Below are 13710 nucleotides of genomic sequence, written 5' to 3'. Positions count from 1 at the left end.
TCTTGATTTTGACAGTTTCACTAGAAGGTGGTTGCTGGCAGATCTTGAATGCCCTGAGGAAATATAGGGTGGACAGATCACAGACAGAGCAAGGAGGGGGGGTGTAAGGCTGGAGAGGAGACTATAAAAGACCGCAAGACCACCAACCTGCCTCCGATGAGAGTGAGAGACCCAAAGACTCAGCTTCATCACTGGAAATACCAATTATCCTAAAAGCCTTGGTTTCCATAGTGTGAAGTTGAGCGAGGTGTGAGGCAGGAGCACCACCCCAGATGGAGAGCAGGACTCCATCAGGCTGCGGATGAAAGCTTTGAACATGATCAGGGGCTCAGGTGTGCCAAGGAAGGACTTTGCATGACATAGGATGCCCAGTTGACGATTGGCTTTGGAGGCCAGCTTAGAAATGTGGTTTTCCCAGGAAAAATTGTTGCAGATAGTGAGACCCAAAAGATTGAATGAAAGTACTTCTTCAAGAGTATTGTTGAGAAAGTAGATTGGGTGGAGGGGTTTCCAGATGGTCTTTTTGGAGCGACATGGTGAGGGTGAGATTTGTCAGGATTGAAAGACATATTCCAAGTGTTTGACCAGCTTGTGATTTTATCCAGGTCTGCATGGAGTGAAGAGGCTGCTGCCTGCTGATCAGTGGGATGATAGATGGTATGGCAGAGGGTGGAGTCATTCACAAAGAGATAAAGAGGATTTTACAGGGAATCAGAGATTATTAATTAAAACCAGAAATAGCACAGGACCCAGAACACTGCCTTGAGGGACTCCAGCCTGGACATGAAGTGGGTATCAGAGAACTCCATTAAGAGCCGCGCGTTGAATCCATCCGGAGAGGAAGTCTGCGAGCCATGAGTGGAGATTTACTTGGATACCATAAGAAGAGAGTTTGGTGAGCAGTATGGGATGCCAGACCATATTGAAAGCTTACAATGTGTCTGGGTAGATGGCTGTGATCTAATTTTTTGCATTTTGGACCTCCATCCATTGTTGGGAGAGCAGAAGTAGCATGTCCAGGGTTGAGTGACCTAGTATAAATCCAAATTGATGGTCAGAAATAAAACCATCAGAGAAGAGGAAGGATTTCATGTTGGAGCAGATGATGGATTCCATAAACTTGCTGAACATTGCGAGCAGGCTGATTGGTCTGATGTTGCAGGGATCTGTTTTTACACCTTTTTTATGCAGAGCGTTAATATTTGCTGATTTCCATGTCAGCCATGGGCTCGATAGGGCCACCATGCACCCCCCTCCCCCCACCTCCCAACAAAACGATGTTTTTTTGAAGTGTCTGGATATGCTGAAAACGAATTTGAATGTTTACATTGAAAATATTGGGATGCACTACCTCTTTTAGCCTCATGAAAAGGGGTACCCTCAAAAATGAATTTTTGTCATTTGTGCCAAAAGCGATTTCCGTACCCAATCAGAATGGCTTCTAGACGACCCATTACACTGTCAGACTGCACATATTATGGCTTATATGAAACATAATCTCATGCTGGTTCCATGTATGTGTCTAAAATTAATATATCCAAGAGCTTATATAATATGTTGAGACTGTTGAGTTCATGTACTGTATCGTCTAATTAACTGTTCATTACTGTGTTGTAGAAGTTTCAATAAAGCTTATTTTTAAGACATTTTTTTCTTCTTCTGCCAAATAGTCCAGAATAAGAATGTGACTTAATTTGTTATCCAAATATGTAGTATCCAAATACAATTTAATCCAGATAACATGAACACACATGATCTTATCACACTATAAACAACAGAACGGTATTCACAAAATCAAAAGCAGGGTTGGGTTTTAAAAATAAAATAAATTGCTGAGAACATTATTCATTGTAATATCGCTGGTATATTCTTTCCCACTCTAAATAATATTGTAATGTATTTTACAATACATGTAAATATGCTACATTCATACTTGTTTCCCAAATTCTGATTACAAACAATGATTGAAACCAACATTATATTTACATATACTGTAGTCGATAATAACAGTCTGTAACATTGTTCCTTTTACCAAGCGATAACACAGTATATCTTTCATTGACATATTTCAAGATATTTCTGTTGACATATTATTTTTCATCTTGCTGCACTATGCTCCGACTATGACAGACCTAAAGATCATGTTCGACACAGGCACAGGAAACAAGAAGAGGTTCATCGATATCAGTGAAATATCTCATGGCTATTCCCAACAGCATTTGACAGCATTGATGGCACTTCATGCCTACAGTGGTTGTGATAACACGAGTGCTTTCAAGGGGTTAGGCAAAGTGAAGCCATTGAAGACCCTCTCAAGGATGCCGAAGTTTGTGGAAGTTCTGGCCAGGCTGGGAGACATGTGGGATGTTTTGAGGGACCTCATGGATAATCTCAATGAGTTCACTTGTGCTTTGTATGGAAGATCTCGTGTTCGAAGTGTAGATGAGTTGCGATTCTTGAGAATGAGTGAGCTGTGTGCCAAAGATGATGATCATCTCACCCACTCAAGTAATGTTGACCTGGCTACTCATCCTCCATGTAGAAAGAGTCTGGAGCAGCACATCAAGAGAGTGAAATACCAGGTTGGGATATGGAAGAAGGCCCACATTGCCAACCCTGATATCCCTGATGCTGGTGACAGACACGGTTGGGCACTTGTCAAGCAAAAACTGGAGCCTCTCTGGTATGAGGGGTGTGTTCTCCCACAGCAGTTGACAAATATTGCTGAATCAGTGAACACCAGTGATGATGGAGGTGATGAATCAGATGACGATGACAGAATACCAGAGGAACAGGAGTACTTACCTGGTGACAGCTCGGAGTCTGATCAAGATTGAAGAACATAGCTGAACCATCAGCTGTTGAAATTTATTGAAATGGATGACAGTAAAATCTCATGATATTGTTACTTACCTGATGAATACAATGAAACTGTATGATCATTATAATATATCAACAGAAATATATTGAAATATGTATATGAAAGATATACTGTGTTATCGCTTGGTTAAAGGAACAATGTTAGACTGTTATTATCGACTACAGTATATGTAAATATAATGTTGGTTTCAATCATTGTTTGTAATCAGAATTTGGGAAATAAGTATGAATGTAGCACATTTATATGTATTGTAAAATACATTACTATACTATTTAGAGTGGGACAGAATATACCAGCGATATGAACATGAATAATGTTCTCAGCAATTTATTTTATTTTTAAAACCCAACCCTGCTTTTGATTTTGTGAATACCGTTCTGTTGTTTCTAGTGTGATAAGATCATGTGTGTTCATGTTATCTGGATTAAATTGCATTTGGATACTATATATATGGATAACAAATTCAGTCAGATTCTTATTCTGGACGATTTGGCAGAAGAGAAAAAAAATTCTTAAAAATATGCTTTCTTGAAACTTCTTCAACACAGTAATGAACGGTTAATAAGACGATACAGTACATGTACTCAACATGTTGTATAAGCTCTTGGATATATTAATTTTAGACACATACATGGAACCAGCATGAGATTATGTTTCATATAAGCCATAATATGTGTAGTCTGACAGTGTAATGGATCGTCTAGAAGCCATTCTGATTGGGTATGGAAATCGCTTTTGGCACAAATGACGAAAATTCATTTCTGAGGGTACCCCTTTTCATGAGGCTAAAACAGGTAGTGCATCCCAATATTTTCAATGTTAACATTCAAATTCGTATTCAGCATATCCAGACACTTAAAAAACATAGTTTTGTTGGGAGGTGGGGGAGGGGGGGGTGCATGGTGGCCCTATCTAGCCCATGGCCTAATGCAGATAGCAGATGACCTTGAGAAAATGAGTGGGTGAATAGAACAGAGAGAGGGTGAGGAAGAGCAGCAGACCACACACACAATTTCGATGACACCTGCCCACAACCTTTATCATCCATGATGTACCAAAGTTTGTTCATGGCATGAAAAAGAAAAAACAAATCCAGAGCTATTTACTTTCTTCTCCATTACATATCTCGTGGGTCATCCATGCCTACCAGTGGTTCCTTGGTTATCTTATCCAACCACTACCAGGTGAGCGCCAAGGGGTATTGCCTTATGTTGAAGTTTCCCTTCTGGATGCAGTCAATTCAAGAGAGAATTTTAAAAATATTTTCCTTCAATCCAATATGGCTGCCAAACCATGTGACCTATCAATTATCCATGAACACCTTCGTATCCCCAAGGCTTGGGGAATGTGTGTGAAGTTTCCCCTCGATCTGTCTGTCCAATATGGTAAATTGAATATGACTACTAAACCATGTGACATATGATGTCATTGATGGGGCACTTTTTGTTCTTCATTGATAGGCGGTTGTACCTGTAAATTTTCACCTCGACCTGTTCAGCCATTTCCGAGATTTTGGAAGGTTAAAATAAATGGCTGACACACCATTTGACGTATGAAGTCATAATTACTATTAAAACATTTTTTTCATGATTCGTCGCACCAATGGTGAAAATTTAATGTCAATCCGACAAGTGGTTGCAGCGAAAAGGGAATAACAAAATGCCGACGCATACATGCGTTCTTCATACATACTGTATATGACCAATTCCTTAACCCTGCTTTTCGCTTCGTGAGCATGGGCCAATAAGCTCAAGTGGCATCAAAATATGAAAACTCTGGATGGGGATGAATACTTTTGGAGGCCACTGTATGTTGTGATAACTCATTTAATCTCACGAAATAATTTGCCTGTGCAGGACTTGGATAATTAATTAACTTCTAAACTTTTTTCATATCAATATTTTTTTGTGATAAAGAACTATATTCTTGCAGATCCGGGGTCGCAGTAGTAGGAGGGTGGGGGTATGGCCGGTTCTCCCCGGACTCGCCGGGAATCGAGACCGTCGCACATGAATAAGTCTGTGTCATGGTGGGCCGCAAATCGACCGCGAATGCCAATAATTTAACCATGTGACCCAGTGTCCTCCATCTGACTACCCTTTACCTGGAATCACGCAGTCACCTTATCAGGGAATCGCCACCTCCGTGTTGTGCTGCTCTTATCTTTATTGGATCTTGATTAAGGTGGCCGAGCTTCCCGCAAGCACAATGCCGGACTGATGTGAGAGCCAATTAGTCGGAGGATTATAATCTCCTGGCTAATCTATGTCCGGATATTGCTGGATCAATAAGGGGAAAGGACAGGCACAGACACAGGCAGATTGAAAGGAAAATGTGAACAAGGCAATTTATTAACAGCAGGAAAAGTAGAGCACAGGTAAGGAGGGAAGGGAACTCAAGGGCTTTAATGGAGTCAAGGAGGTAACCAGAGCAAGAAATGAGGAAATGCAATGAAAGGAAATGAAGGTGTGTATTTACAAAAAGGAAAGAAAATGCACAAGTTGCAGACTTAGCTTAACCTATTCCTTACCTTCTGGATTACATAACAGGGTACCCATCAGACCACAAACACACGGGGAGATAATTTGGTGGAGCAAGGTGGCCTCAGCCTACCATACGTTGAACCGTCGCCCTGTCCAGCCTTATACCACTCTCCCTGCCGCTCTACGGAACAGCCCTGACACTGCACTCCACAATCGAGGGTCCATGACTTCCATCAGGAGCATCCAGCCGACAGCCACGAGCACTGCAGATCTCTGCCAAAGTGTCCAGGACCAGGGAAGAAAGTCAGGGTGATGACCAGGACAGAGAGAGGGAACGAGTGCGATGACCAGGGCAGAGAGAGATTGAGAGTGAATGTGACTGCCAGAACCAAGAGAGAGAGAGAGAGAGAGAGAGAGAGAGAGAGAGAGAGAGAGAGAGAGAGAGAGAGAGAGAGAGAGAGAGAGAGAGAGAGAGAGAGAGAGAGAGAGAGAGAGAGAGAGAGAAAGAGAGAGAAAGAGAAACAGCGCATTGAGTACAGCTGTGTAGCCCCAATGGCAGGCGGGGCCAAAGAGCTGCACGTCAGATCTTCCAAGGGAGCTTGGGGCCAGCTACTGGGCCACGTGAGATCTTATGAACTGGCCCCATGCCAGCCAGTGGGGGATTTCTCTGCAGCCCCACCCATTCTGCGACCCACCTGGATATGCACTCTTTTGGCCCTTCCAGCAGTCACCAGGAGCACAGCTCCGCACGAAACATGGCGAAATCCCTTCCATCCCCATGCACCTGGCTCGAACCCCACACGTTCAAAAATATCCACGGCACAAAGCCAGGGAATGGGGCAATTATGGCGGGGAGGCTGTGCCGTGTCCTGGTCCATTTACTGGTCGTGTTTACGTGGAGGGGAATAAACGGGGATCAGGAAAACGAAATACTGTGCAGGGGTAATTGTCAATAAGTTTCATTACAGGGTCGATATCCATGCAAATGAACGGACAAACAAGGACTTTGTGGTGGATTTAAACAATAAATGGGAATTTGGGGTGCACTTCCAAAGGCATGGCTTCAGCTAAGGTTCCAGAACGCTGGTGTTATTCGCCCATGCTGAGCAGCCATGGCAGTAAAACAAAGCATGCTCAACATGGTGACGGCAGTCATGGCACATGTCATGATGCACTGATGGTGCTATTATCCCTTTGGATTGAGAGGGGGTGCTAACGACCCAACCCAACGCATTTAATTACATCATTATCCCTATAGGGAAGGCGCTGTTCTTAACGTACATTACGGAAATAACTATTCTAAGAGACTATGTGCTGTGTTGCTCCAGCGCATGCTCTCATACCTGACTTGACCTGACCTGCTGTGTGTGTTTCACTTTTGGCATGCGGTTTATAAAACCACTACAATATATTTATCGTTCAGTGTTTCACAAGAAATGGATATTGATATGTCAAATTATTCCACAAAAGCACAGGCTGAACGTAGAACCATCCTTTCTGACATGTCATTTATATTAGATTAAAAACAATATCATAAAAAATTCATTGTTGAGATGAAATAATACGTATAAACATAATTCACCGCAACATTTGGAAATTTCTTCGAGATGTACCACATTGCGATGGAGATGTACCACAGACTATCTCGCATGTATGATAATTCCAACCGACGATCGGCTGTTTCCTGTGCCTGCAGGTGGAAGACCTCATTTTCTTCCTGGTTCTGTTGATCATGTGCATATTCGCGTATGGGGTGAGCACACAAAGCCTCCTCGTCCACAATGAGCAGCGTGCAGACTCGCTGCTGAAAGGGATTTTTTCCCGCCCTTACCTCACCCTCTTTGGTCAAATTCCTAACAGTGTTCTTGGTACGTACGTATGAAGCTGCTTCTCTTGGTGTTCTCACCAGTGCTTTGTACTCAGACATGTTTTTGATTTCACAATCTTATGGTGTACACACACTACAATGTCCCTCTCCCCCAATGGCTGAAAAGGCACCACCATTGTGGCCTTATTTTGCCTTATTAGTTCATCATACGGAAGATGTTTTCAACAACTATGGTCAAGTAATGGACACGAGATGAGTATGATATTGTTTACATAAAAAAAAAACACCAGGATGACTGTTTATATGCTAAAAAAGAACCTGCATTCGATGGTATTGATTAAAAAAAAAACCCCACCTGCATTTGAGGGACGGCGCACACATCGATGTATCACCCTGCCTGTGAAACACCAGGATGACTGTTTACATGGTTTACATGATGACTGTTTACATGATGACTAACAGCTTGGTTTACACCAGGCAATGAAATCGCATACCAAATTAAAATTGACTTTTATTTCATAGCATGTGATGAAAAGATCATTGTATGCAATCACATGAGATTTGTCAGGAACAGTCCTACAGAATCTTCACAGAGACGGGAAAATCGATATGTGCATGTGACGTCACAAAAACAATAAACGTTGCAGGAGTCTGTAAAGTCAATATTAAGTGTGACCACCTTGGGCAGTGATGCATGCTTGAAATCTACGGGGCATCGATAAACACAGGCGGCAGATCAGAACTTCTGGTATTGTTATCTAACGGAACTATAAGGCTGCAGAGGGTTAATTTAGGCACAAGCTCTGCAACATTGTGTGGAGGGTTCATTTGACGATTGCTCCGCAAACCATAACACTGCCACCTCCAAAACGATCTCTCTCAATCATGCAGCGCTGAACTAAACGGTGCCCTTGCCGATGGTCCACGCGAAGACGTCCATCTGGAAAAGTAATGTCGAACCTGGATTGATCAGAAAAGATGACGTTTGTCCATCGTCTGTGTACTCAGTTTTCACTGCGTTTTACTTGCAAAATCGAAGATTTTTCAAGTATATTGGTCAGTTGATTTTGTTATTCTGTGTGTTTGTTTTTGTCAATCACTTACAGGTCACAATAATAAACCGATCGTCAGGTAACTGTATCAAGTTGTCGACATAGTCTCAACTGAGAAGCCGATTGATTTTTAGGTCAAAGGTCATCTTGAGGTCAAATTTATAAAATCGTCATTCTTCTTCTGATTGACTTGAAAGTTGAACAGGATTTGCATATTGTTTCACTGAATTGGAAAAGCAACTATTTCAGGTCACCTCAAGGTCAAACTTCTAAAATCCATTTCAATCTGAAAAATAATCAATTTTCATCCAATTGACCTGATTGTCAATTTTAATCTTAATGAAATGGACAATTTGTACCCATGGCAACCTTTGGATAGGGGGGGGGGGTGGATTTTGCAAGTATTGTGCTCTGCATGACGTCTTTTGTGCTCCCCTCCTTCCCAATTCCATATCTCAGCGACGCATGACGTCACTGACGGACGCTGAAGGAAGGGAGTACTCAGTTTCTCTGTTTTTACTCTTTGTTTGTTTTCTTGTTTTCTTATTTAGGTGATATCTCAGCCACCCTTTGAGCAAGGTAGCTGAAATTTGGGTACAAAAATCAACATGTACTTTCACAAAAAAGTGGAAAAAAAAAATTCCCCATTTATCAGTTAATTGATTTATTACTTTATTATTGTCGATTTATTAATTACTTATTATTTTGTTTTTCATCTGGGCAATTTCTCAGGCTCTTCTTGAGCAAGGAAGCTGATATTTGGACAATAGTGACAGGTGATTTGGCTAGAAAGGGTATTTTTGATATATTGATTAATCAATTAATCGATTAATTATTTTCTTTCTTGTTTGTGTCAGTCATCCTTTGAGACAAGAAGCTGAAATTTGGGGCCAAAAGTGAAGATGTGTTTTGGCGAAAACGCTCTTTTTGTACACCTCTCCTTCCCAATTCCATATCTAGGTGATGCATAACATCATCGCCGGGCACCGAAGGAAGGTAGTACTCAGTTTTTACTCCATTTATTTTCTTTCTTGTTTGTTTGTTTGTTTGTCCACGCGATATCTCAGCCATCATTTGAGCTGGGAAAGCTGAAATTTAGGGACAAAAGTGAAGAATGGGCTTTGACAAAAAGATTATTTTTAATTTTTTGATTAATCAATTAATTCTTTAATTACTTAATTATTATAGATTTATTAATTCCTTATTTATTTTCTTTCTCATCTGGGCAATATCTCAGGCACATTTTGAGCTATAAAGCTGATACTTGGACAAGACGGTGATCAAATGATTTGGCTATAAAGGGTATTTTTTTAATTTATTGATTAATTGATTAATTATTTCCTTGTTTGTCAGGGTAATATCAAGCTCGGAATCTGAAATTTGGGGACAAAAGTAAAGATGTGCTTTGGCAAAAATGATATATATATATATATATATATATATATATATATATATATATATATATATATATATATATATATATATTGTTGTGGTTCTCCCCCCGTCAGTATGCGGGCGGCTGCGTTTAGCCAATGGTGGCGGCTCTCACCCACCAAACGGGCAAACCTAGTCGCAGCTTTCGGATCAATGCCGAAATCCAGCCACGGGTGTGTTTTTAAGCACACCACAGCCTTGTCAATACTCTACCCGCACTACAGGGTCCGATCGCCGAATGGTCGATTTACCTCATTAATCGCGCGGGTAGACTACCGAGAGATTGTACCTCAACGGGGCCTGCTTGGAAGCGAGCCGCTTTAAACAGCTCGCTCCGTTTTACGATGACCGAGCGGTGTATTATCGCCAAGTCCCGTTGGACCCGATTTGCTTATCGGTTATTAAAAAGCCAGCTAGTATTCCGAACTCAATTATGGCAGTTCAATTGGAGGGAAAGGACGCAACGAACGGGTGAACATTCACACAAGGACATTTATTATAATAAAGCACGTATGCAATTAAACAAGGCAAAACACGCATGCAATTATACAAGGCAAACACGCATGACAGAAGAACTACAACCGTTCTACACAATCACTTAACAGTTTTTACTACTTAGTAGACACGGCGCCACATCATTCATTCAAAGGAAAAAAAACCCAGAAAGACAAGGGGTACACTGGACCTCGCGGGTCTTTATAAATCACGGAGCTGTGAAGACCGCAAAGGCTCGGAGAGGCCGGGCTGGTTACCTGTCACCTTTATGGTGACTTGCAGGGGCGACCCTCGTCGTCTCGTCAACATGGCAGCTGGTGTGGTGTCGACGCGGTTTGACCCAGGCCTTGTCGTGCGGCCGGGTTGATCGGGCCTAGCCGACGATGCCTCAGAGGAGCGAATGGGCCTTGCTCTTTTATAGTTGATGCTCTCTCTCTCTCTTAAGAGCCCGCTCACTCCTCGGCGTCGTTTGGACCCTCCCGAGGCCCGATCACCTCGGACCGTTCTGTCGCTGGCTGGCGACTCCTCTCTGGCTTTCTCCCAAAACCCCGCAGTTCTGCGCGGCATGGCAGGCGGGTTGCGCTCCTCGCTCCTCGCTGGACTCTCTCCTTGGCTCCAAGCTCCAGTCTCCAGACGAGCTCCACTGCGCACCTCGACTTCCACCGACTGCAGACCTCCACCTTCTCTGCAGACCTCTACCTTCTTTGCAGACCTCCACCTACTCCAGACTTCAGCTACTCCCCGACTTCAACCTTCCTCCAGACTGCAGACTCCAACTCACTCCAGACTTCAACCTTCCTCCATCCAGCTCGACTCCAACTCACGCCAGACTTCAGCTACTCGCGCGAATAGCGTTCAGCGCGCCTTTTTATGGGGCCTGTGGGCGAGGTTAGATCTCCCACCTCCAACCTTCGACCCCCGACTGGCTCCGCCCCTTTTGCTCTTTTGATCCGCTTTTCGTGAAACATGAAGAGAGCGGACGTTGCAGAAGACAGCCCCAACACGCGGATGTTGCAGAAGACATCGGCTCCCGTTCCAACAGCCCCCCCCCCCCCACGTCTGTTAGAAGAGATGTTGCTCGATGCAGACGCTGTTGCCAGTGTCAAAATGGTGGCGTTTGCGGAGATGAAGGCGGGATGTCGTTCGTTGTGGTGAAGGTGGTGAGGAGTGCTGTGGTTTGTGTTGTGGAGATGTGGTTGTGGTTGGCGTTGTGGAGAAGGTGGTTGTTCCAAAATAACGATAGCAAAAGAATAATCCTACCTCAAAGATCACAGCCCGGTTACACGAATAAACCCCTTTAGACATCGGTGGGGAAATCTGATCTGAACACACACTTATCGATATAACTGATATCTGGGAAACCTGAATGATGTTCTGTGAATTTCCACAGCTGTAACAATATATATATATATATATATATATATATATATATATATATATATATATATATATATATATATATATGTATATATATATATATATATATATATTTCTTTTTAAAATTAATCAATTAATTATTTAATTTTTCGATTAATTACTTAATTTTCGAAAAGTTAGAGATTCGGATGAAACAGTGGTGGTTTCGGTATGCAATTAGCCAATTGATTAAGAAATTCATTATTTTACGATTATTATTTATTAATTTAAATGATGCAATTAATCAATTTTTTTCCACTGCTCCCTCCTAATTCCGTCTTCATGTGCTGCAAGGTGGCATCATCGGGAGCCAAAGATGCGTCGGTGATATTGTTACGGTTCGCCGGGGGGTCGACCACGAGCACGACCACTAGATGGAGCAGTGGAGTCGGCTCGGCTCGATCGCCCGGAATTCAGGTCCTACTTCTCCGGAAAACTTCGGAGAAGACGGGTCTTTTCTTTTGGACCGAACTTGCCAATAGACAGACCGGCGTGGACTAGGGTGAATAGCCAAATTCTCTATATACCAAAGTATCCACGTGGGAAATCTTCCGAGGAAATTCTCCCTTGACGGAACTCGTACGGAAATGAGCCGCTTAGTGAGCCTGTTCCGTGTGCGATGCCGAGCGGTTTTAATCGCCAAGTTCCATCGGTCCGATTAACCCGTTACTGTGGCACAACGGCCTTGCTAGTTTCCAACACGCGTGACACGCTCAGTCAATGGCAGAAATGGACACGGACGAGCTGAGAACATTTAACAAATGGGGTATTTATTTCTAATAGGCAAGCAATAAATGGGGGAAAGGGACAAGACACGAGCAAAGCCTACAGCCGATATATACTTGTTTATGTACAGGCACATACTTAAATCATTTCTACTTAAAAAGACAAGGCGCCACAGACTTCCATACAAAAACCCAGAAAAGAAATGGACCCGTGAGCCTTTATTTGAACTCGGAGCCTGGATGACCGAAGGCTCACAAGAGGCCGGGCAGGTTACCTGGCCGCCCCTTGTGACGGCTCGAAGCTCTTCGGGTCGATGACCCCTGGTGTCTCTGCTTGGTCCTCGTGTCGTAATGCGCCAGTCGCTTGAGCGGCTTTAGCAGCTGGGCGAGCAGCTTAAGCTACTGCTTGGTTCTCCTCGGTGGTCCGGCTTCGGCGCAGCCTTTTGTCGGGCCTGGCCGGCGACGCTTTCGGCGGAGTGAACGGGTTCTTGCTCTTTTAGAGTTGATGCTCTTTGGGACCCGTTCACAACCTCAGCGACGCCTGCTCGACCGCCATTAGGGCCGTTTTCCCGGACCACCAAGCTTCCCGCTGCCGCTGGCTCTCCTTGCCCGGACTCCGATGACTCACTGGACTCCATCGCAGCTGGCACCTTGGCTGAAGATGCCAGATTCCGAGACTTCTCTTGCGACTTGCCCTTCCTTAACTAGCGAGACTTCGCCAAGCTATGCCCTTTTATAGGGCTGGCGAGCCGCCCCTCGAACTCCCACCCGAGGCCGTGGCTCCGCCCACTCTTCACCTCCGAACTCTCACCCCTCGAGGGAAACCCCATTTTCGACGTCACTGGTTTATTCCGGGGAAAGCCCTCTTGTGATCCGAATATGGTAATCAGCTCGCGCCCGGCTGTTCACTGCGGCGCACAATGGCTGCTGGTGCGGAGGTAGCGTTGTTCGTCGATAATGATGGCGTTTTTGTAGGAGATGTTTTGAAATAAAAAACAGAAAAAGAATAATGGCTACCTCAAAGATTCATAGCCCGGCACACAAACAAAGCCCTTTACACATCGGTGGGGGATTCTAAGCTGAAACACATACTTATCGAAATAACTGATCTCCGGGGAACCTGTATGGTGTTTTGTGAATTTCCACAACCGCAACAATATTGCACACTGGAGGATTTGTTATTTATTTATTTGGCATGGGGCGGTGTACCTTGATTGTACCTCCACTTATTTATTGTTTGTTTGTCTGGGTGATATCTCAGCCATCCTTTGAGCTAAGAAACTGAAATTTGGGAACAAAAGTCAATATGTGCTTTGGAAAAAACGTTATTTTTTGATTAATCAATTCATTGATTAATTATTATGGATTTATTAATGACTTATTCATTTTCTTTCTC

At 43.3% G+C, this 13710-nt stretch overlaps 1 protein-coding gene across 10 annotated transcripts in view; it reads left to right on the top strand.

The window, feature by feature from the left end:
- Window positions 1–13710, top strand: part of LOC147010336 (transient receptor potential cation channel subfamily M member 4-like) — a 582375-nt gene that overhangs the window by 517669 nt on the left and 50996 nt on the right. For all 10 annotated transcript variants that reach the window (XR_015052249.1, XR_015052248.1, XM_085858968.1 and 7 more), the window contains one exon: window positions 7061–7232. Coding sequence is in view for 8 of the 10 variants with exons in the window: in XM_085858968.1 (XP_085715094.1) it covers window positions 7061–7232 (172 nt within the window). In the remaining 2 variants the exon portion in view is untranslated. The remainder of the gene's footprint in view (window positions 1–7060; window positions 7233–13710) is intronic.

Source organism: Eptatretus burgeri, chromosome 16, assembly GCF_056783735.1.
Source record: "Eptatretus burgeri isolate ZD-2024b chromosome 16, Ebu_testis_v1, whole genome shotgun sequence".
NCBI lineage: Eukaryota > Metazoa > Chordata > Myxini > Myxiniformes > Myxinidae > Eptatretus > Eptatretus burgeri.
Note: the sequence above shows the minus strand (reverse complement) of the source record. Positions and strands in the feature narration are given on the sequence as shown.